This window comes from Plectropomus leopardus, chromosome 6 (assembly GCF_008729295.1).
Source record: "Plectropomus leopardus isolate mb chromosome 6, YSFRI_Pleo_2.0, whole genome shotgun sequence".
NCBI lineage: Eukaryota > Metazoa > Chordata > Actinopteri > Perciformes > Serranidae > Plectropomus > Plectropomus leopardus.
The window spans coordinates 25,277,200-25,302,675 of NC_056468.1; the positions used below are offsets into that span (position 1 = coordinate 25,277,200).

Genomic DNA, 25,476 nt, shown 5'->3' on the forward strand with positions numbered 1-25,476 from the left:
ACCTCTTGAAAAGTGAGCAAATAGATGTTTGTTTATGTGGCTTAATTTAAACCTGATAAATGACAGAAATAATACTTTATTAATCTTTCAAACTACAGCAACCATTCTAAAAACCCTGCATAAAAGAAAAAAATATGCAAATATATCTTTATGAAATTAAGGTAGTAGGTAGTGACCCCATTTACAAAGCTTCAACAAGAGTGCGGTGCTGCTGGTTTAGAAATGTAACAGCATATCACTGAAAATTCCCACAAATAGGAAGAAAGACAGGAACACCCACGAGTCAACTGCCAACATCAATAATTCTTCAGTGCACTGTGCTAAAAGCTCTTGACAAAGACACCACTGTGGGAATCTATTGAGCTGTATCAATGATAAAAAGGATGCCGCATGCTACAGAAATACAAGTGCCGAGCTCTGTTTTTGTGAATGTGGTTTCTCTGCTTTTTAATGTATCATCAAACGCTGCCCTTGACTGTGAATTGTTGGGAAAAAAACGCACACGTACAATGCTACAGACATTTTATAAATGAAAATGAGCTGCACTTGACATTACTCATACTGAAAGCATTGTTTCCAGCTTGGGTTTTGCAGGCTGACAAGAGGCACTTGCAGCTGAAGGAACAAGTGCTTCTTGCAAGCAGTGTGTCATGTCTATTTTCCACTTGCCTCCACAGCATCCTTGAGGGAGCCGGCTAGTAGAAAGAAGGCTGCAGAATGCTGGAACCGCTGCTTTCCCAACAGAGAGAACGCATTTTTCAGTGCTGCTTTCCTCCAACGGTCCTCGCTGAAGTTATTGCGGAAAAACTCTGTCATTTTGGCATTCTTCTGAGACCTGGAGAGATAGACGTTACAGATTCAAAACAGACCTGGTCTCACAGATCCTCAGTAATCTGACAGAACTACTCTTGATTAAGAGTAGGGGGCAAATATTGTGATGACTGCATGTGTATTACATGCACACGATTTTGTCAGTTCTGCCTACCTGTACAATCCCCAGACCACTGCCTTCTTCTTCAGCGCGAGGTAAAATATAGCAGCATCCAGAGGATCGTTGTTTCTCTGTAAAGAAGCCTTGGCAACCTGACAAAATAAAGAAAAAAGCTCCTCCTCAGCCTATAAGGTTTTATCCAGAGAGCGATTTGTAGCTTTATGGGTCATTTCAGAGAGTAGCTCGAACAAGTAGTGCTGTATTACATAGCAACCTCAGCAGAATTCCACTTTCACCTACCAGACAGCACTTCATTTTTAAACGAAGCAATCGATATGAGGCACGCAAGGCTAACACAATGATGGCCAGCCTCTATGTGGAGGCTTTTTATGTCATTAAAGTATCTGTCAGACCAACAGTCCAAACAGCTCTCTCTCATTCCCAGGTTGTCAAATACCAACGTTTTGACACGCCCTATGGCATGTCCTGATGAGATGCATCATGTTCTCAGCTAACTCCTATGTAAATCATCGTTGACAACACTCAACGCTAAGAGCAACTGATTCAGTATGAAGACAGAGAAAGTCCATGTAGGCTAGGAAGAATGCTAGGTAGCCGGGTCAAACACAGGACTTTCATCCAGGAGGCCACTGTTCATGTCTCATGTGAAACCATTTGTCAACTTTGATTTTACGTAACATTATGTTGATTACAATTACAATAGTAATTCCGTGTCAAACACACTCTAACTACACTTTGATCCAAAACATGATATTTTCTCTAAACTGAACCAAGAATTTTTGTTGTAGTCACATACACACACTAAACACTGGCTTGTATATTTTTGCCTTACTAAAACCATCAATCACTTATCAAAATAGTTAGTGACAGATTTTATGTCAATTGACTTTCAACTGTATTTTCAAATATGCAGAAAAACCAGATTAAAACAAGACTACCTAACTTAATGAAAATTGAATATTAAAGTAAACTCCACAGAGATACAGGCGTTTCCTCTTTATGTAGTATAGCTCCTTTTTACAATGATTTGCTACAACTGCACAGTTTGCAAATTTAGACAATTTATTACAAAAAATGTAGCTGGGTCTCTATTCTATATAAGATTTGCAAAAACACCAAAATTTATACTCATAAAGCCCAGCTCACCTTTTCAATACACCTGCGTAGTTTGTTGGTGCTGCGAAGCCACCAGCCTACGCCCATAGAGCGCAGCTCAGGCCACGTGGGCTCCCCTTTCTGTAGGGCCGGCAGCATGTTCAGCAGCTCCTCCTCAGCCTCAGAGTGGAAGGCCCAGGCGTAGTGACATGTTGACAGGCCTGAAGAGAGGAAGAGAGGGACAATATGTAAACTGTTTAGTGATTAAATGCAGGAGCACAGTCAATTTCATACATTCAAACCAGCAAGTTGCCTCATCAAGCAACACTTCTGACCAGTGAGGTGTTTAATGGGAGTGGACATAGAGTAAGTTCCTTGCTCAAGGGTTATTAAGTAGTTAAGGTTGATGAATAGACTGTAGCTTGTTAAAAAGTTACAATTAAGACCATGTTATGACCACAGCCGACCCCCTCGCCTCATGATAACCTTGTCTTGTTTAGCTGTGTGTGTGTATGCTATTTAGGATGTGCCAGTGCCTGCGTAGGATTAGTTTCTTCTCAAAAGGTGTGGGTCTTCGAAAGGGAGATTCTGATGGAGCACCGTGTTCAGTGCTGGCGTGGCCCATCAGCTGGGTACAGTGGAGGCTCACTGACACTTCAAATGCCTGACCAGACAGACAATCAGCACAGCTTGAAGTCTTCATACCGTCAGTACTTGGTAATATGTTTGTGGAGTTTCCTGAGGCACAAGTTTAATTCTACTTGGATTGGGCTCATGTATTAGTCTTTAAAATACAAATCACGATACCGCAGTGTTTTCCTCAGTTAAATTCACTAGGATTTAGGAGTGCTGTTTAGTCTATATTTTTATTTTTAACACACTTTAGAATAGGCAGGATTTTATTTCCATATTTGTTTTCATTAGATAAATTTAGCAGCTCTGGTTTAAGAGCCCTCTTTTTCTTATGTTTATTTCTTTGATTTTCAACAGCACCCGCAAGCTCTTTCCATTCTAGTTCTGGCTCACCTTTTGTTGTTCACTGTATTTTCTTGGTTAAATAAATAACTTTAATTTACAAAAAACACCTGGATTTATGTTGCTTCCCTTTCCCCTAATGAGCTGGGCTGTACTATAAATGGGGCCTTGTCTGGGAGATCTGTTAAAAGATTCCTGCAGCCAAAGTTATTTTGTAACTTAGAGTTTGGATTATTTGTGAAAAAAAGACACAAGACAAAAAAATTTTCAGCTGAGTTTTAATAGACCATTAGTAACCTCTCCTTCTAGCTTTAAAAGTCTTTATAGAGTTACTGCCTTAACACCTACTGTAGATGGATGCCAGAGTAATATAGTATCTAAGCAGCAATCTGGAAACTTACAGTATGCCTCGAAAGATCATACCAGGTGAAAATATAGTGACCGCCTAATTTTGTTAAATTAGAAAAAGAATCTTTTAATACATGTGGCACTGTACAGTGCATTGAATACTACAGTACTACTACAATACTACAGAATTCACTGCGCTGCCTCTTTAAGTTGAAGCAATTTCTGCAGCTTACTTGGCAACAACCAAACCACCTGCCCTTAGCTTAACCGTTATTTTATTTTGAAGTAAACATAGAAATTTATACCTTAAAATCTGTATTAATACAGATATAGTACATTGGTCACAGGGAAATGGAGATCCATGTGGGAACATGAGAACATCAGACAGAGCAGAAATCACAGGTTGTACCACCAGCTGCTCCAGGAGCCTTGCTTGGATGATGGTCAGTTCAAGGCTTATTTTAGGATGAATCAGGGACAGATTGACAATCTGCTGTTAGCTGTCGGGCCTAATTACGGTTGGTAAATCGTGAGAAAATAGTTGAGACTGCAATTTGTCCAGATATGTCTTGCAGGTTGCCTTAGGCGAGGATAAAAGTGAGCTAACGTAAGCTTAACACAAACCATGAACACTACCGCATGTCGTTGCCACGACAAAAAGCCCGTTTCTCAATTCATCTGATTGGACAGTGGGAAAAAAGGCGATGTCAGGTGCTATTCCACTTAGTTTAATTTTTTTTTTTTTAATTTTCTCAAGGCACTCAGGGCACTCCGGCAAAAATGTGAGGCACATAGAAAAGAAAAATGCAGGACACAGAAATGCAAAAGCTATAAGCAAAATGTTTTGTTCTCAATTAAAACAATAACCAACCAGGGTTACGAAAATGCATTCTCTCTGATCAGGGCCTTCCCCTTTATATTTGTGTCAGCTTTGAATGCCCCCCTCGTGAAAATAGTTTGTAAATCCGTCTTTACCTTGCCGTAGCAGCTGCGCTCGATGTGCTGGAGGCAGAGAGGTAGAAAGGAAGGTGTGGAGTCTGACCGCAAGCAAGAATTTCAGACCGCACTCATCCAGCGTCTCTCCACCTGGTAAAAAAAAAAAAGGACACACAGCTCTTATTACTAATTCTAAACATAATCCTGAACAAAGGAGCATGTGTCTACTGCATTTCTATCCATTTAAATAGGCTTCTTTTTTTCCGTGAAGTACCTTTGCTTTTGCCGTGGCTGTCCTTGAGGTCTGTGCTTGTGGTGGCGATGGTATCAGCCAGCGCCATGAGAGACATCTGCTCCATACGGGTTAAGCCTGGCAAACTGGAATGAAGTAGGTGACTGGACAGGACCTGGGCATGCTCCGGACCAAAGTAAGTTGGACTGTACTGGGACAGGTCAATAACCTGGAGACAGGGAACAACACAGAGGACAGACTGTAAAATAATTATATGGTATTTCAACACATAACAGAGTTAGGACATTGTGTTAAAGGGAGAATGTGGCATGGCTGGATTCATAGTCACAACAAAACAAAAAAATAAACAGTGGGTTTGTGCACTGACTCCTTGTCAGGCAAGAGCAGTGTTTCAGTGCTGCTCAACCACACTGAACAAAGCTCCTACCATAGACTGTATTTATTAGGCTTCAGCACGATTTTTTCTCCAAGTGAGGATTAGAAGAAAAGCAGTTCACACAGTCCAGGTGCAATAAATATATAGTTTTAAAACACTTGAAGATTCACTCATTACTATGAGTGTATGTCACCCAAGAGAGACAATAAAACGGATGGAGTGGTCAAAGTTGTCATGTTGAAATTGAAGGTATGTTGATGGATTCTCGTCGACAGCCCACACATTAAGTAACAATACAAGTAAATGTTCCACCTGAAAAGTTGCTGGCAGTCGGCCCGGTGAATGAAATTATTTTTTTCTCTGTCTACAGCTGCTGTCAAAGGCTGCAAAACATCATTTCATCTTAGTGAACTAATGTATGAAAAACTTGCCATGGTATGAACAGTGGAAAAACCAGTCACAGCTCAGCCTTGAGCACAGTGTTGATTTTTTTACTGACCAATAAACGGACTGCAGGGTTTCTAGCTCCACCTTTTAGTACCGGATCTGTGTGCTAAGTATCCCAAGCAGAGGGGTGACCAAAAATGGGGACGGTTCCAAAGGTACTAAAGAAACCATCCACAAATTTTCATAATGGAAACAAAAAAAAATTCAAAGTGAATTGAACTGAGCCGACCTGCTGGTAGAAACCCCCCTTTGGCCATCACAGGGTTAGATTTTTGATCAATTAGCTTGAGCAATTATGGGCTTTGACTGGTCTCTCTTTTAAGGCAGCAATATATCTCAAATGAACACTGACATGAGCAATTATGCATGTCTGAGCTTCAAACTGCAATACCAAAAGAGCCAAAAATGTTGCTGTCCATCATCATTTTTATAAATTCTCATTTAAACTGAGCATAAGCCGGCAGAGACAGACCTTGTTCCCTGCTTCCTCTTGATCGTCGTCCAGAGGGTCCAGGTCCACAATGCTAGGTGTATGAAAGAGCTCGTCATAGACATCAGCATGACTGGAACCATGTCCGCTATCTCCACTCACACTGCCCACTTTATCTGTAGCGAGACAACCAAACAGAGCTAAATTACACAAGACGTGTATTTCATAAGAGACATGCAGATAAATCCCCTCCTGCTGGGGAAACAGCAGATTCAATTAAACACCAAAGAGCAGGACATTTTTTATCAGTCGGCATATTTCTGCTTTCATTCTTCTCTCTTTGTACCAGAGACATAATGGGGCAAAGCTAGAGGACCAAAGAGCAGGATGGTATTCTTGATCTCTCACACCTTAAGGGACGCAGCAAAAGCAGTTGCTTTCCACTGTACATTTCATCTGATATGATTTGTGTACCTGCTTAAAAGCAGGAAACATTTATGATGTTTCAATCTTCATTTTGCAGCCTATTCAATTCAACCCCACAGAAAATAAATCTACACTCTTCAGTTTTTTATTACATTATCGTACGTATTATGTTATCCATAAGTGCAGCCTTTCAAGGTTAGTACAGTCTGATATCTCAAAGCATCTCTACATTCCAAGTTTTTTTCAAATGATTTTGAGATTGTGTTAATTGCTTTTTTTAAATTAAGGAGTGGGTCAGATTCAGCTTTATGATTGGGCTACTATCTGCAGAGGCATAGTGTTTTATATCCGCAGATGAAAACCTCTGAAAATGCTACATTAAAAAAAGAACACAAAAAACAAAACATTTAAGGTAATGCCTAAACTCCCGAATTGAATTTCATTTAATCAATACCCTTTTCATGGTATGGATTTTTTATTTAAACGTTTTTACAAAAATTACTGTATTTGTACTTAATACTGCTTAAATTTTGTTTCTATATTGCTTAGATTCTGTAATTTTTATCACTGGATATTCATTGTCTTTCACCTGTGCCTTGTTTTATTCTTTATAAATATATGTGAAGTCTTTATTACAATGCACCACTTGAGGATTACACAGTTACAATTTTGTTAGGCTTGCATAATGACAATTAAGTTCTTCAATTTGAATCTTTTTTCCATTTTTTCTCAGCTATGTTTGTCATTTTTCCAACTTCATATTTTCTGAATATGGTCACATTTTTAGTGTCTTATTTAGCTTGAGAACTACTGGGAAAGTTTATTATTTATTGTTTTTTTATTCATTACCGAACATCATTCTTCTAAAACCACATGTTGTATACCCACCAGGTTTTGGTGATGTATCCTCATCTGCTGCCAGAAGGGCATACAGCGGCAGTGGAGGGATGGAGCTTATTTCAGTGTAGTCAGAGGAGTTCTCTGCTTTGCTAAACATCTTCCGGTCCCTTGCTGTGCTGCCTCCAGCGCTGATGGTCCGAGAGCGCACTCGTTTCTCAGGATTGACGGCACTGTCTTTAAGTGTCACAATTTCTCCAGCAATGCATTTCACCAGATGGGAGAGGATAGCTTTGGCACGGTGAACCTTAAAAAAGACAAATTATGTTAGTCATTTATACTTACAATATAAGTCACAACAAATGTTGACCTGGCAAATTTAGTTTCTTTTTAAATGTATTTGTCTGTTTACTTTGGCTTCAAACCATATGAAATTAAATTCTCTTTACAATCAGATCCTCAACTGACAAGGCGTCTGTCCTCACAGAGGAGTAGCTTTTGTTTTCTAAAGAGCAAGTGAGAGAAGCTCCGGTCTCTGTGAGGATCTCGGACAATAAATTTAAGTCTTCACTGCAGCAAAAAAACCCCTGAAGTACACCTTCATGGACTGTAGAACAACAAGCTGGACTTTACAGGTGCTTAGCTTCTAACACATTAGACTGCACACCTCCACCTGGAAACAAGCCTGAGTCTGTGGATTCCTAACTAGAGACAGGAGTTGGAAACAAACAATCGCTATATATGTGAAACACTAGTTGTATGTTTGTTATTTGTAACACGTTGAATTTGTACTATGTGGCGCTGGTGATTACGCTGGTGATTAAATTAAAAAAAATGAAAGAAAAGATAAAATAGTACAGACAGTAATTTCTTTAGTTTACCTTCCCTAGATCCATGAGCTCCAGTAGCTGTACAGGATGGTACTGGGGCAGAGTGGGAAACAGTTGGTGAGCTGCCTCAAAAAGACCAGAATCTTCCATCTCGACAGGCAGATCATAAGCTGTTCTCTTCCCACTGAGTTTCTGAGCCAGGCTCATCATCGATCTTGTCAGGGCCCTTTTGGGAGGGGCGAGAGAAGACATGGGGGCCCCAGGGCTGAGACCGTCCTCCTGGCTCTGCCTGACGGCTGAGATTATGGAGGAGACGCTGCTGCTGATGTCTGTATCTTGGGTGGTCGCAGCATTTGGTTTGGATGGCATTGGAGGCTGCCACTGGGAGTAGACGTGCATCTCACAGTCCATGCCTACAACCAAGATGCCATCTCGTACCCAGGAGAGGGAGACTGGAATTGGTAATGAGCCTTCAACAGAGGAAACCAGATCAACCGATCGAAGCAGAACCAGGCGAGACAAGCTCTGGTCTCTGCTGGCGTCAGATGACAAACCGAGTTCTGGAGGCTTCCCGGAGAGACGGCCATACATATAAATCTTTGTCCCAATACCAACAGTCAGAACATGTGACCCATCTTCTTGGGAGACCCAGTCCAAATGAACCAGGCTTTTACTCGTAGAACCAGGACAGTCCTCGTTAGGTATCGGCGAGTCCATGTTGGCTGTGGGATCTGTGTTGTCCAGGACTATGGTCTGCTCGAGAATCCACTGAGAACCACCAGTTGACTCACACTGATAGATGCCTATATGGACCAATGGCTCTCTAGTGTTCGCTGGGTTGGGGATTGGGGTGTGATTTGGGCTACGCTGCACAGTCAGAGTTGGGGTCAGGTGGGTGTTGCCGCCATAGTGCAAATGAGGGGAGGAAGCCAGGGTAGGAGGAGAAGTCAACAGTCCATGAGAGTTCAAATAGGGCGTTGAGTTCAGAGGTGTGTTTTGCATCTGTCTGTAGGCAACTGCAATCCGTCCAGAGTGACAGCAGCTGACCTCTATAGGACGACCTTGCACGCTTACTGCGCTGCAGTTGGAATGCCTCTCCTCCACCAGCAGAGGCCACTCCTCCCACTGGTACACAAAGCTGTCCATGCTGGAAGGCTCTGTCGCAATGACATTACACATCCAGAAGCGCACCTTTCCATCAGAACAGGAAGTAGCAAGGAGGTAAGGCACACGATCAGCCGGCAGAGAACATGACGCACTCAGGTGACCTGGGAAGAGAGTTGATAATACACTATTAGGCATGGAAGTTTCTCTTAAAGGGAAACTTCTTTTTTTTTTCAACCTGGACCCTATTTTCTATGATTTATTTCTAAGTGACTAATAAAGACAGTAATTTAAAAAATAAATTGTCTAGTATTAACAGAGCATGCTGCAGCCACAATGGTAAAACAGGTCGAAATGCAAATACCTTGGATATTTTGCACCATCAATTTCGATGCCAAAAGCAGTGATAAATGTACAAAATTCAAAGGGAGGTGACTTACTGCAGTAAAAACACAACAGTGGAAAAGTTAGTGAGAGTTGGAGAGAGGATTAATGGGAAGAAGATGGAACTTAGTGTTATAGATTTCAGGGTGAGACTTCTTCTTGTACAGACCTGTTTTTACACACAATAACAAATAGACCGACCAAACACAAGGTTTTATATCTCTGTAGAATCTTTTCCGTAATGTTGTCAGACACTTAAATTAACAATCTGAGCCTATCAGTGACAAAAACAAGCAGCTTTAATGGAAATAAATTGATTGTGCACAATTGCCCCTAGTGGTTCCAGTGCAACCTGTTTAGCTTGCTGCAGCGCTCTCTCTCAATACTGGATCAATTTCAAAATTGTTGTCTCCATTAGTCACTTACGACACAAAAACATGGGAATATGGGCACCAGGTTGGAAAACACCAAAGTTTACTATTAATTCTAAAATTCAATATGTTGTAATTTCTGCAAATTTATTTGAACTGATTTGAGGGTTTTTGTCTGTTTTCAAAAATATTTATTAGATAAATGCTGTGCAGGTGGAGATGTAGGTAAAGATTATAAACAGGCTAAAGTTGCCTAGCATGATTTTTAAAAAATGTGTGTGTGCTTGTTTCCAGATATTGTGTGGGCTTTCTAAATTTGAAAATGATTGTTCATTTTGAGTAGAAGTTCTAAAGCCTTTTCCACACTGACAACGTAAATCCTTGAAAAAAATATTTCTGTGTTTGTTCATTTCTATTTTTCATTCCTGCAATAATAGGAGTTGCTTTTTCTTGGTCCATAGAGAAATGGCTATAGGTTCCTGAAAAGGTTACTTTAATCAATGCTTTCAGTCATTTCATGTTCACTGAAGAACCATTTCTTTAGAAATGAAGTTCCCATGGCAACATAAAATGTGCACTGGGTTAGTCAATACTGGCGTCAGTAAATAGATCATTGGCCACTAGATTTCTTTTTCAGTGCTCAGCATTCTCACACCCTGTTTTGGTTCAATTATCACAACATTCTTTAAATGCTAAAAGAAATGTAATAACAGTGCTGCTACTACTCTCAATGTTGCCTTAAATACTTGAAATCCCTTATGGTGTGCTCATGGACTATGTACTTTAAACTGCATTCGCTAGCAGAGGCAGCTCAAAGACTTTTGTCATTTGTATGTGTGCGTGTGTCCTCACTGTCCCTCACCTGCGGAAGGTGTAACACTGATGGCCTCCACCCCTTCTGGCAGAGCCATTTCTTGGCTGTACAGCCTGTGTGTTGTGAGGCTGAGGCGGCAGGCACTCTGCAGATTGGAAGTGCAGGGTTTACTCTTCTGAGTCACTGGAGAAGTGAACGTGTCAAAGCTAAATGTAGAGCTGTTCAGAGGAGAAGCTGATGTGGTGGCATCCTTCTCCGGTGTGGTTTCTTCTGTGGTAACACAAACAGGAGGAAGGAAATATTATTTAGAAAAGCTAAGGTCAAAACCCTCCCAAATTATTTGTTTCTGTATATTACTAGATGACAGATGCTGCATTAGAGTCATCATTTGCATTTGAAGAGTCAGTAAATGTATGTATTTCTTATGTTTTTCAAGACAATTACAAGTTCTACAAAACAACCAAATTCAGAACTTACATTGGTGAGTTATGGCTCACTAATGGGCATAAAAAGTGCCAGGCTTCTAGCTCTTGGGGAAAAACTTTCTTTTAACCTTTATTTATTTGAATGTGACACAAAACATTCCCACGTCCTTAAGTCTTATTTTATACCCACCCATGGTGATGGGTCGAGCAGCAAGATGGAGATGCCACATGTGGAGGAGTGAGCGACCTGTCGGGGTCAATTCAACCACCACAAGGAAAAACCTTGCTGAGAACGCCGCCTCGCTTGAGGCTGCAAGGAAAAACAGACACACAGAGAATAATCAACACTGCCTCTACTAATGTGTTAAAGGGTGGTGCAAATGTTTGATATAAAACCTGACAAAAATCAACATTTCAAAGTAGTTAGAATTTTTTTTTAACAATACCAGTGTGAGGAGAATCACAAATTTCCTGTGTGCTCTCTGTTCGCTCCCTGCCGAGGATGAGATCCTCCTCAAAAACATGCAGGAGTTGGGTCTCCTTCCCCTGCTGTGGAGAATAACAGCAGCTATTATCAAGCTGCCTCAGATACAGACACTGAACAAAATGCTTCATCCACTGTGAAGCCCATACAGACGCACTGACATAGACACAAGTTGTGTTAATGTTACACACTCACTTGCGCGTGCGCACACACACACACGCACACTGCACAAGCAAAAAGCACCTGAAGGGATGAAAGAAATTTTGCTCTGCACCTGTTTTTATTTTATCATGGTTGACCTTTCACAGAGACTCAGAAGTCTACTGCAAGTGTTTCATGCTACCAGTGGTCCAGAATGGCTTTTAAATCTATTACAGATTATATAGCCCTTATTTCAAGGGAGACGTTTGTTTTAGTATCCTTTTCATCCAGGATGTTTTAAGTCGTTCTCTACTGAAAATGATCAGAGAGAGAAGGGATGGGAAATTTGATTAAACGCACTCCACTTGTCTTTATGTATACTTACAAAGTCAGTGATGGCATCCAGCTCTATAATACAGCCTGGTTTTGCTGTTGATTGCTGACTGATAATGTTGAACACCTCGCCAACAAATTTCTAAAGAGAAGTCAAAATGTTCACATTAATCATGCACAGTCAAAACATACAATTAGTGTACAAGTTGTGCCTCAAAAAAAGAGAAAAATATAGTTGTTATCAGCGCTAAAGAATATACAGAGCTGTTCAAATGCAATGCAAGAATATTATTACAAAAACATTTACTTTCCCTGCAAATTTACACATGATAGAAACCAAATATCAACTGTTACTTCTTGCTGGAGTCAACTCTGCTGTATTAGGTTAGGATCACTACTTTTCATCACATTACTCACGCTATTAAATTGTAATCTTGTGTAACTTTTCTACCAAGTCATCCCAAGCCACTAACAAAGTGGTAAGATTGCAAATTAACAAGATATTACTGTCTCACTGATTCTTAAAAGGGTCCAAGGGGAACAGTGATGTGTTATTGTTTTTGTGCATAAAAATTGTCATTGCAATGCTGACTATACCCTGCAGAGTTTGTCGGAGTTTGATAACTTACTGATATCTCAGGATTGGAGAGCTCACTCAGGAGTTTCTTAGCTTCAATAACAGCCTGATACAGCCTGAGAGAGTGGCCGTCACTTGCCACAAAGCAGGCGCTGGGAGAGTTGCAATACACACCTTCAAGGGGAAGGGGAGGAAGAAAAAAAAAAGATATCCATTATTAAACTTGTTTCTTTTTAAATAAACATTAAAAAATGACAACACAAATAAACAGAACACTGCAGTATAGTACATTTCACAAGCAAACATGAAAAATATCACAAATGCGTGCTAAGAGTCAAAATTAGTAAAAAAGGGACTGTGCTAAAAACTTATTCTTCATTCGGTCACAGTTATTCAATATAAGACCATTTCCTTTATATTACTTAACCAAAATCACTGTGCTAACTGAAATGGCTGATTGCTAAATATTCTCTGTTGTTTTAGCAATCCTCAAAAAATAAAAAGTATTTTCTCACCTAAACAGCTGCTGGGAATGAGCGTGGGAAGCCAGGCTATATTAGCAAATGCTGATGCATGGAGAGAATTAATCCGAGCTAGCTCGGAGACTCCTCCTGACAAAGACAGCGGGCCGACAGGGTCAACTCTCCATAAAATCAGCTCACTGTAGATCGCGTTGGGATCCTGGGAAACCACACCAAGGGATGCCCGGCTGGACCGTGACCCTCGGGGCACAGACGTTGTCTGAGAGAAACCAGAGGTGTAGGCGTCTGGAGGAGCCAGGATGCTGTCTGCCTCAGGCGTCCTCAGGGCGTTGTGGTGTGAGGTGGTGAGGAGGAGAGGGAGTAATGAGTGACAGGCCAGGTCATTGAGGTGGAAGCGGTGTCCACAGTACCGTGACTTGTGAGAGACACTGAGCACAGTGGAGAAAGCAGAGTCCTCTGCGAAGCTGACTGCCCACTGGTTGAGGGAGCCATCAGCATGTTTGGAGATCATAAGAACGTTGGGGGTGAAAATGCTCAGTCGAAGACTACTGCTGGGTGCAGCTTTTCCTTGACCTCCGTAGCTTATTAGAGCAGATTTGGTTTGAGACAATGTGCTCCCAGGCGGTCGTTGTCTGCCATGCTGGATTGCAAGATCCACATTCTTGTTGCAGGCATACATAACCACACTATGGCTCAGGGAGATTGCATCACCTGTAGGGAACGCTACAGGGATACGGGACACAAACGACACCTGAGAGAGAAAGAGAGACATCAAAGCAATGAAATTGAGAGCAACTCAAACTTGCAGCTCTGAGTTAGTGATAAAAAGGACCCAGTCAATCAACTAATTCTATTTTAGCTTGAACTAAGCATACATTATGAAAAAGCTTAAGTTCCCATGTGAATGTGGTAATGACACAGATGGCACTGAAAATAGGACTTCATTTTTTTTTAAAAAGGGTTAGCTTAAATCAAAGTGCGGAAAATCTTCTTTCAGAAGTTGAGTGACAACTGACTTTCTGAAATTAGACAGCAATGGAGACTCGAGGGATACAACCTTCCTAAATTGGCCCTTCATATATGTAAAAAAAAAAAAAAGATGTTCAACAACACAGTGTAGATAATATTGTCTGGATCCTGTCTGTTTTATCTAATTAGAGCAGTCAAGCCTAATCAACCTGAATGTCAGTGAAACTTAGGATTGTTTCAGCTGCCTTGCATGACTGACTAACTGCCATGTCACAAGGCTCTCATTACTTCCCCGCTAATAAAAATGCATCAAGGGACTTCTGAATATGATATGAAGTCACACATAATTAGAATATAATTGTCTGAACGGCTGGATGAGAAGCAACTGAAATATAAGCTAGACAATCACAGCTGTCAAAATGATTCACAACCTTATTGAGAAGATAAATTAATTCTTTCCCCAGGAAGCGCTTCTTGAAATTGTGAATACAAACAAGTCGTTTGAAAGAGTGACCAAAGGAAAACTTGAATTATAAAGTAAAAATATAATTAACGTTTGCTTTACTTTAGTTTCACACCATAATAGTTCTGTGTCTCTGTACTTCTTTATCTGATCTGTTATTCTTTATCTTTAGACTGATAAAAGATGAAGGGTTAAAGGAATAGTGTGTAGGATTTAGTAGCATCTAGCGGCACGGATCACAGATTGCAACCACATAGTACAGAAAACCATTCACCATTCACCATTTTTCTCTGATGATTTAAAATGCAGACATTCAGGAGGTTTTTACCAGGAGGCCAATTACCCAAAGAGGACTCCTCCTCTCTGACACAAAGTGACCGGTGATTTAGATGGGTAAAAACATTGAATAAAGCAGTTTCATGTTAAAAATCAGTGTTTTGAGAGGCTGCTTACTACGGTGGCTGACGCAAAAAACAATCTACAGCCAATGCTTGTTTTGTCAGCTCTGGGGTACTGTAGAAACTTGGCAAACAACGTGGTGGACTGTGGATGAGAATGCGCTCCCTATGTGGATATAAAAGGCTTGTTGACAACCAAGACATGTCTTATTTTCAGGTGATTATACACTAAAGAAAACATACTTATTATACTATATCCCATTTCTGCCAATATATCCCCTAAATCCTACACACTGGACCTTTAAGGTTTGCTAATACAACATAAAAAACAATATTCATTGTTAAATATTCATCACAGTAACAGTGAACGTACCTGAGTTTGTCTGAACATGCCTGGCTGATATTCATCTAACCAGTCAACATGCCAGACTAACAGAGAGCCGTCCATGGGGTGGATACTGAACAACATGTCTGCCCCTTTATTCCACTCCTCTAACAGCACGTCCACCTGGTGCTTGACTGCTGCCAGAGGAAGCTCAGCAGCCTCTGGTCCTTGGGAGTCACTTGGCCTACTACTATGATCCTCCTCATCATAGTCTTCATCTTCAGGCTCTGGAGGAGAAAACAAAACACAGTGCCCAAATGTATTTTCTAAAATCAGTATGGAAGACAAAGCTTAAAGCACACAATGTAAAAAGGTGACAGCTTTATATGCACACAGCCCCTCCCATAAAGTGTTAATTCCAAATGATTCTCTGTACCTTCGTTCTGTTGCTCGAGGCTGCCTCGGAGCTGCTGAAGAAAGACTTCCATTGCTAAAGTGAAATGAAGCTCTTTGTTGTTGAGCCAGTGGACAGTAAAAGGACCTCCAGGTTCCTCATCATCTGCAGCACCCAGGGAGGAGATAGAGGGCAGCAGAGGAATGTCTGTGATAAAGAGGTCACGACATTTAGAAAAAGAAGGCTAAGAATAACAGAAATTTACATTGCATTAAATTAGGGGCCATGCAGGACAAAAAGACATCTGCTGGAGCACATTCAATTTTTATGAATATGAGTATGGTTTGAAGTATGCTGAAATATAATTCAAGCATGCAAATTCCATTCTTCAGGATTTCTCAGCCTTGAGGTTGTAAGAGTCTACAAGATTTTGCCCTGATTCAGGTCAAATTAAACTGCCTCACAAAACACTTAGAGGGACAAAATAAAAACACCTTCCCTTTTGGTCTGAGCTCATTGGGATGTTAAAAAAAAACAATCTCAGGCAGTCTACATAGTTTACACCATTTTTGGCCATAAGACACAGTGAGTTGAAGCCCTTTAACCTCCATCTGACTTCATTCAAGCAGAGCTATCTGTGCCATGTCTATGGTTTAGGGATAATTAATATTTGCGACACTGTAGGTATCATACATTCTATACTCCTCTTTAAGAAATACTTTGTTCAAGAATATAAATTGATAAATTGTAAACTATAAAATTAATCTCCAACAAGTTTGATTATCGATTGATCAGTTTGAGTAAATTTTTGAAGAGGAATAAAGTAAAAATTTAGCTTCTTACATGTGAATATTTTCTGGTTTCTTTACTCCTCTGTGACATTAAATGGAATATCTTTGTGTTGTGGACAAAAAAATATATTTGAGGACATCTGAGCTTGGGCTCTCTGAGACACTGATTTAACATTTTATAGACCAGACAACTATTCGATTAATATAGAAAATAATCAGCAGATCAATTGACAATGAAACTAGCTGCAGCCCTACTTTGTACCGTCTTGAAATGATTCACAAAATTTTGAAAAAGTTTGAAAAATGTGTTTGGTGTAAGATGATGGATTAACAAGATTTCAACTAGTCAGAGAAACAAGTGTGTTAAGTCGAACCTGTGGCAGGATTAATGCTGGCGGCAATGTGGAAATGGCAGAGAGCGTTGGCACGGGGCATGCTGCTGCTGCTCCTCTTGTGGTTGTAGTGTTGGCTCTGATGGTGAGGCAGGCAGCCTGTCAGAGAGGGCTGGGGCACATCCCGATACAAGGAGCCGTGCCATGGTTCTTGAAAATTTGTCTGTGAGGAAAACATAAATTGTTCCAGTTAGATCATTTAGTAACAGAATGTAAGGTGCTGCTCTTACATGTGGAGGTTCTGACAATAAAAATGGGATAAACTGTGGGTACAGAGGTAGCTTACTAATGCATATAGACGCCACAGAGACAATGAGTTCTTGCATGAATCTCAAGCAATCTAGATTTTCTTCTATAACTTGAAAAACAAGTGTGTTTACTGGGTGGCAAAGGAAGAAGTTAAAAGACATTCTGTATTACCTTGTTTTCCCCTTTCAGGCTGACATTACGCTGCAGGTTAAACCTGCTTCTGGATGCTGATGTTAATGAATCGACTTGTGTGAACAAACAGAGCTCCCCTGCTCTCCTCCCAGCTTGATATGAGCTGCTCTGTTTTGGTGAACAGGTTTTTCTCTTTGGGATGAGATTTAATTTAACGTCATAGACGCTATAACGACATTTAAGTTAACAGCCCAATTTGTCTGAAAAAGATCCAGAGCAAAGCGGACAGCATGCAGGAATGGCTGAGCAAGAGAGGCGTGTAAAGGGAATTTAAATTAAATTGAACATAATTTGGTACTAATGTTATGTAATTTGGATTTTTTATGTTTTTTTGCAGTGACATGTAAAGATCTATGGTTCTGCACTTAAGCGTGTTTGCTTACAGTGTTTCCCACGGGCCTGACATGAATAAACATGACATAATTATGCTCTTTTCTAAGCATACATGGAGCTAAACTTAATCATCTGTCTGATCTGGTTGTGGGTGTGTGTTCGTTTTTATCTCTCTAGCTCTCTGTTTAAACATTTTTTGGAATAAGTAGACTATGTCTTTATAAAACACCATCATAAATACCAGTGACACCAGAGATGTCTGATCAATATAGTTCATGGACAGATTTCTGTCCTCATTATATTATCAACATATTGCCAGTGTTTTCTTGCCAGAGTCGCACATGGTTCACAGAGAAAATAGACCAGACATCAGAACTACTGCTGCAAATTGCGAGTCGGTGCAGACTGTTTCTATGTTGACATGGGTATCCCCTAAATCTGAACCAACCACCACATACGACAGATGAACGGACTGGTAGCAGAATGAATTGGTACAGGAGTGGTGGAGGGCGTATTGTCCACTGGTTCATCTAAAAATGCTGGATGGCACTGATCTCTTAGACATGTAACACAATAACAATAAAACATGCTAAGATAGCTTGACAAATACAATTTTGCAGCCACAAACAAAAAGGAAATCAAAATTCAAGTGCACACAAGAATATGCATATTTTTTAAATTACAGCTTAAATTTAGAAAAAGGAATGAACCACACGTTTCGCATGTTGCTTCACCTGATTTGCTCTGTGCTTGATTGCCATCTGGTGTGCCTTTTAAGTAAACATGCTGATGGGCAAACAATTCAACAGGCCCACTCCAAAACATCAACAATAAAGGCAACAGTGATTATAATTCTACTGTACAAAAGGTATGGCAATATACATTTAATCTCATAAAATAATGAAATTCGATTAATGTTAGGGAATAGAAGATGAGTAGATCTAGACTGTATACATTTCCATAAAGATACTATAAAGTGCAAAATATTTAAATACTTTCATAATAAGACATCAAAATCTTGTTTAAAAAAAAAGTCTATGTGTGGAAAACTCTGGTTTTCATAAGGTATTAATCTGAAACAGCAGCCTCATATTTTATGAATTACAGCCAAAAATTTGAAAGAAAGAGCATCTTAAGGTTCATGGAGATTATTTAACATAATAATGGATTCAAATTTCCCTGATTTTATGCTGCTTCTCTGTCCCAGAATGAGTAATGTAATAAAGCTGTAAGGCTGCAGTTTCTCTAAGTGTTATTGAGATTTATGCACTCATACCCTGTTACACCCTGCAAAGAGGGTCTTTGTCAAATATTGATAAGAAATGTGTGTAAACTAAACATCTGAGTATGCATGTGCAACACAGATGAGCGCAAAGCAGATACACATCATTTTGAATGGTTTAATATCTATGTAGAAAAATGAGATTGTGGTGAAAATCCCTTATCTTTGACTCCACTGGAGGTTCTCAAACAGCCTCCTTATCAAGAAACTTTGGGCTTAATCATTTCATTGATTTTGCAAGAAATCTTGTAGGGTTCATCCCACCCTAAGGCATCATATTAAAATGGAGTTAAAATGGAGCTCTCTCAGTATCCATTCAGTTTTGGAGGACTTTGGAGACTACTGCCTGGTTCATCCAGCTCAGTCTGTTATTTCTAATGAATAATTCCACACATGCACTCTTACAGACTCTCCTCAAGGCACAGTGGAGAAATTTGCATACCTATTTTTCCCGTAATCTAATGTGCCCTGAGCTCTGTAAGTGCCAGTGAGACCCATAACGATTTAAATGTCCATATCAAAATGGATGTTAAGTATTATGTTTGAGGCCGAGCTCAGCTGTCAGCGCAAGTCACTCAAAGCAGGAGACACCATCATTTAGGATATGAGTTTGTAGCAGCTAAATAAAACAGAAAAATAGCCATCAAAAGTCAAAGTTATCATTTGGATGTGTTGCAAAGATTACAGAAAGGAGGCCAATATTGTTCACTGATGCTCCTCTTAAGCCCAACAAAGCTTCAAAAACTACCTTCATGTCTGATAGCCAATTAATTTTTCCTTTTAAGTCCACTAAGCCTCGGTTTTTTTCTTTCTCAGTCTGCCTTTGCTCTTGTTCCCTCATCTCTGCAGCACCCCAGTGTCCTAAATTAGCAGTGGTGAAAATACAGTAGTCTGGCTTCTACGTCAGGGCCATATGGGCCAAACCAGCGATCATAACATTTGTGCCAATTATTTCCCCGCTATGGTGATTCTTTTTGCATATTTTAACCAAATGGATAATGTTCTCACTGTGATGCAGATTTAGAAATACTGTTTTTCCACTCTGAACAAAAAGAGTTTTGTTGGCTAAAGAAAGCACTTCTTTGACCAAAGTTATTTACCTCGTTAACATTTGGCAAGTTTCACCTAACCATGTGCATATATGTATATCTACAAACTGATAATACCTTTATGTATTATTACACATATTTGACACCATTATTGTTTTTATATATATGTATATATATAGATAAATTTCAATGTTCTGCTATATTGGTATGTATCTATTAAATTAAACTTGTTTATGTGATCTGGGTTCTAATTATTGAATCCTTGCTCTCTTCTTGGATAAATTTAACTAGATTCTAGTTCTAATTTTTCTAGATATATAAATACCTATAAGCCAGAACATTAAAACGACTGGCGAGTGAACAACATTGCTACATTGCAATGTTCTGCTGGAAAACCGTGGGTCCTGGAAATTATGTAGATGTCACTTGACACGCACCACCCACACAAACATAGCTGCAAACCAAGTTCTCCCCTCATGGCAATGGCAGTTCCCCGTGGCTCTGGACCCCACCCCCAAGCAGGACAACTCACCATGCCACACCATAACTGCTCGTCCTCCCCGAGGAAGGTGACAATGAGCTTAATACTTCCTCCTAGCCTGCAAATTCCCACATTGGCATCCACATTACTGCCAGGACCAAATGTTTCCCAGCAAACATAGTATTGTAACAAGATCAATGTTACTCACTGCACCTGTCAGTGGTTTTAATGCTTTGGCTGATGAGTGTATACTCTCAGTTGCCAGTTTGTTATAACTAATGTGGTCTAATACAACAGTCCAGGAATAAATTCGACCTTCATTAAGGTGATGATTTTCCATTGTTGTTAAATTACTGTAGATTAATTCAGTTTTATGGTAATTTTAGCTACTACAGTTAAATCTTGTCATAATGTGCCACGTCTCTGTCAGTAAGGGTAAACTAAATATTATAAACACCATTCAGTGCAATATAATACACCTTGATTGCACTGTAACTTCAGCCTTCAACACAACCATAAAGTTGAATCTAAACCTCTCAAACTGTTTGAACAGAAACTGAATACAGCTTAAAACCTTTATGAAGGAACTATCTACGTTAAACTGTATTTGTTTTAACTAGTCATACAAATATAAAGTTTATTTATTGTATTTTGAGCAAAAGGTTTGTAAGAGTGACTTACTTCCTGCGTCATTCTTCCTTGTGACTTCCCATTGCAGGTGTCTTTCCTGGGGCCAGCACATCTGGGTGTGTCACTGTGCTGACCAGAAGCATGGTTGTTATGGTAACCTGATAGGAGGCTGTCACCCGGCAACAGTGTCTCTGCCCAGAGCCGACACACACTGTCCTTACAGCAGGTGAGCAGAACATTACACACTGCACCTCTGTTAGGAGAGAGGAGGAACATGGGAAATGGTTTACGATGAAGTCTGGAGGGCACTGAACTAATCAGTGACGATTTTTTATCATCTAATGTTGACAGGACTATTAAGCAGTGGGTCCAAGAAGAAAAACCTATAGAGGGATAATGTAAAGGTCAAAAAGTGAAGATTAAATAGAGTAGTAATGTCACTGGTCACAAAGAAACCACCTAATCTTATCTCTTCTGATTACAGAACATGTCCCACCAGTTAGGAGCTGCAACAATTAGCCAATTGATTATTCAATCAACAGAAAATTAAGCGGCAAACATTTTTTTAATGCATTAATCATTTGAATCCTATTTCAAGCAAAAAGTCCAAAACAATTATATTTCCAGGTTCTCAAATGAGAAGATTTTTGTCGATTTTTGAAGATTTTTATAGTACATTTAATATTTTGAGTTTGGAAATTTTGATTGAACCAAACAGGACATTGGATGAAATAACTTTGGGCTCCAGGACATTGTTGCTCCAAGTGCAGACCGTGGGCCAATGGCTGCCCTCAGAAACATTTTGTGCGGCCCCAAACCATGTTATGTAATGCATGCATTATATTTCAATAAGGGCTGTACCTAACTCACAATTCAGTCAGTCGAATTGGACTTGACAGTTAAGTAATACATTTTGAACAGGCTCCAGTGTGAAAGACAAGTCACAAGCTAACAGATATGGGTCGTAAATGTGCAACAACATTTTTCCCGGACAATAGATATCAAACAAAACCTAAGCTGATCTTACCCGAAAGTCACCACTTTTCTACAAATCAATCGGTAACACATATAATTGTCAGTCGCGGCCCTACACCAGTTTATCTGAAAGGACAATTTTTAGGACAACTGGAATATACAAACAATGCAGGTTGCCAAAGGTAACATAAGAGACATTGTTTTATTTTTGACAGGCTTGCTTGATATCAGCCCAACCAGGATGACAACTGTAATACTTCATAAAGCCGAATTTATGACAGCTAATAAGCTTAGTGAAAATTTTGCCTGAACATTACACTGTAGAGTAACAATAATCTCCTCATAGTCATTTCCAAATTTATACTCCTTGATGCACAGTCTGCACTGAATTGTGTCACATACTTATACTTTCAGTCATAGAAGAATTACAGGTCACATAAGATTAGCAATGCTGTAACAAAGCAGGGCAGAACTGGGAGCTTTAGTATAGTGTGTGACTGTAGTACTGCATAGTGGCTGACCTATTTACAAGAGTGCTGTCATTTCCATTCAGCCCACAACATACTGTACTATGTCTAGCTATATAAACAGAAAAACAGATGTGACCCAGTGTCTACCTAGTTAAACAGGTTATGCCATTATTGTATAGTTGTTATCTTTTGTTTTTCTAAGCTGTGTGAGCTTAGATCAAAACAAACCAACTGAGAATATAAATTTACACAGCTGCAGAGAGGGGGCTGTGAAATGTTGCCTTGATGGCTTTCATACCGTGGCATGTATTTGCTGGTCTTCCTCCAAGAAAAGCCAGCAACAGAACGAGGATGGGCCAGGTAGACAAAGGAAAAGGCCAGCTCTCCCTGGAAACTGACACTGGGTTCTGGAGGTGTGAAGAGTCTGGAAACTCCCGACCTCCACTTACTGGTGCTGTACCAGACCTTTACTAGGCAGTCATCCTGAGAATGGGAGACAAACAGGGATGTAACTGATGCCATGTTGTAGGATGTGCTATTACAAGTTAAAGCCATTCGTCTGTAGGCCTTTAAGGGGACCTATCATGCTTTTCCTTATGTTCTGTCATATATAGTATGTATATGATGTGATGATATTGGATGTTTATAGCAAACGTGGCCAAAGTTTTAAAGGTAAACATGAGTAAAAGTAAACTCTGTGAGCAAAAAGCTCAGGTTTCACACCGTTTTGAATACTGTTTCCAATGTTTTATCCTACTTTCGAGACAAGCTGACGTCAGCTTGTGACATGGACATCTGCACCAGGCATGCAAGTGTTTATATTACCTAGCCTACCCTGCTACGTGAAGCTACATGCTAACTTCTGGCACATATATGTTATTCCTCAGCTGGAATGACATTGCAGAGATGCCAAGATACACAAGATCCGGACCAATCAGAGCAGACTCGGCTTTTTCATAAGTTAATAAGAAGTAAATGCTCCACCTTAAAGTTGCCAGCTTCATCACAGTGAATTAATTTTTTTTCAGTCTAGAGCTGCTGCTAGAGGAGGCAAGACATCATTTTGTTTTATATTTATAGTTTACTAATGTATGAAAAAACTTGCAAAGGCTTCCTGATAGGAGTGCCAGGACTGTAATAAACAGACTACAGTGTTTACAGCTCCACCTTTTAGTATCAGATCAGTGTGTTAGGTACCTCAACAAGAAAAGAGTGTTGTTGTTGTCAGTGGAGGTGGTTTATTTTTACATTAAAGCATGCAAACATATTCTGGTAGACACCAAAATACTTTTACAATAAAAAAGTATGATCATTAAAATGACAAACACCAACAAAACAAACACCAAAGGTTGAACTATTGTAGTATAATTAACAGTTCCAGTTAAGTTTACAATGCATGGCTGTTTCAATATGAATAGCCACTACAAACATGACTTGTAAATACTAATTTGCATCCAAATCCTGGTAAAAGCAAGTCTTACCTGTCCAGCAGTAGCAAAGAATTCCCCATCGGGAGAGAACTTCATTAAACTAACTGGAGAGGCCGTCCTTCAGACAAAAACAAACAAATGACATTATTTTTAATGCTACAGAAATCAGTTTTATTTTTTCAGATATAAATACGTGGTAAATAGTGGCAACTCTTAATTTAACTCTAAATTATAAATCTACCTTTTCTTAAAAATAGAATATATCAAATTTAAATTAATTACAAAAACAACAATAATCTGTCCTTTTAGCACATAACTAAAAAAAGTGTTGATGATGTAATGTGTTATACAGCTTGAGAACATTTTGGGAAAAACAAAATTCCTGTTAAAAATAATAATCTTTGAGAGCAATAAAATCACCACCTTAAGCCATAATCACACAGGACTAGTATCACCAGGGACCTCATGAGATTTAAAATTACACCAACATCTGTGTTTATGCTGCACATTCGAACAGGATAAGCAAAGTCTGTATTTTAATCGAATTTAATGACATTATTGCCCGAATATGATGTTAAGGCCAGACTGACAGCAAAGGAAGTACCATGACAGCCTCAAAAACAAAAAGAAGACTAGATGAGACCCATTTATGTGTCCTCATTTTGATTAACTGGACCATGTTATATGTAAGATCAATTGACACAAACTGTCTAATGCTCTTCTGAGGAATTTGGGCTTGCTCTTTCAGCGAATAGGTCTCTATGCTGTGTAGGGAGATGAGCCTCCTGAATTTGCAACCAAATACTGTCAAAACTTTCAACTATAAATGGCTACGCAGCCTGCATAATTCTCAGCTAGGAAGAGGCAGAAAAGGTAAATAGAAAACAAAAAAACTTGACAAAAAAAAATAAAATATAACCTCAAATCACAGAGATGCAGATTGGCACAGGAATCATATTATCACACCTCTGTGTTTGGCAAAACATGGAAGGTAATTTGAGGTGGAATTTTTACTTGATAAATTACAGACATGGCAGATTCGCACGAGTAAAATTAAAGACAACCTACGCAATTATACAAACTACTGAAGGTCCCCAGGTAATACTAGGCCCCTGCAAGTAGGGATTTAAAGATGTAGGGAGCATCATGTGCAGAGTTTCTACTTTTCAGTTCTTACTTGCTCTCCCAGATGCAACTCCAGGCAGAATGAGAGTCTCTTATGGTCATTTCTGTCTGCTTTCCTACTTCTTTAGCTTCATCTTTCACTCCGTCGACATTAGACCACAACTGGAGGCTGCTTGAGCCGGTTAAGAGAGTGCTGCCTGGATAAACAAAAACACATTCAAAGCATCAGGACAGACAGGTCTTGTATCAAAATAATTTGTAAAAAAGGAAAAAGAAACATGGAATCAAATAGTGCAAGAAATAATGATATACAGGCATTGTAGTACCAACCAAACACTTTAATTTGTACTTAATTGAGCACATTGGTATTTATCTAATAACCTGTATGCAACATTCAGAGCATATCTATGAAGTCCAAGCCAGAATAATAGCACACACGGCTCTCTACATGGAGGTAACTGAGCTGGCGGCTGGCAGCCAGCAGTGCTAACAGCAATAGCAGTGACAG

General features: G+C 39.6%; 1 protein-coding gene across 5 annotated transcripts in view; it reads right to left on the reverse strand.

Annotated features, from left to right (window-relative positions):
* The window catches only part of LOC121944183 (dmX-like protein 1), a 73,272-nt gene that overhangs the window by 36,898 nt on the left and 10,898 nt on the right, over window positions 1–25,476 (reverse strand). For all 5 annotated transcript variants that reach the window (XM_042487893.1, XM_042487892.1, XM_042487891.1 and 2 more), the window contains exons 6-26: window positions 25,021–25,165; window positions 23,895–23,961; window positions 22,712–22,896; window positions 21,020–21,221; window positions 16,735–16,915; window positions 15,612–15,776; window positions 15,224–15,462; window positions 13,054–13,771; window positions 12,591–12,712; window positions 12,014–12,103; window positions 11,450–11,552; window positions 11,194–11,313; window positions 10,627–10,848; window positions 7,957–9,173; window positions 7,127–7,382; window positions 5,855–5,988; window positions 4,581–4,767; window positions 4,346–4,456; window positions 2,099–2,268; window positions 986–1,083; window positions 670–835 (exon numbers count right to left, since the gene is read on the reverse strand). In XM_042487893.1, coding sequence (XP_042343827.1) covers window positions 670–835; window positions 986–1,083; window positions 2,099–2,268; window positions 4,346–4,456; window positions 4,581–4,767; window positions 5,855–5,988; window positions 7,127–7,382; window positions 7,957–9,173; window positions 10,627–10,848; window positions 11,194–11,313; window positions 11,450–11,552; window positions 12,014–12,103; window positions 12,591–12,712; window positions 13,054–13,771; window positions 15,224–15,462; window positions 15,612–15,776; window positions 16,735–16,915; window positions 21,020–21,221; window positions 22,712–22,896; window positions 23,895–23,961; window positions 25,021–25,165 — 4,898 coding nt within the window. The remainder of the gene's footprint in view (window positions 1–669; window positions 836–985; window positions 1,084–2,098; window positions 2,269–4,345; window positions 4,457–4,580; window positions 4,768–5,854; window positions 5,989–7,126; window positions 7,383–7,956; window positions 9,174–10,626; window positions 10,849–11,193; window positions 11,314–11,449; window positions 11,553–12,013; window positions 12,104–12,590; window positions 12,713–13,053; window positions 13,772–15,223; window positions 15,463–15,611; window positions 15,777–16,734; window positions 16,916–21,019; window positions 21,222–22,711; window positions 22,897–23,894; window positions 23,962–25,020; window positions 25,166–25,476) is intronic.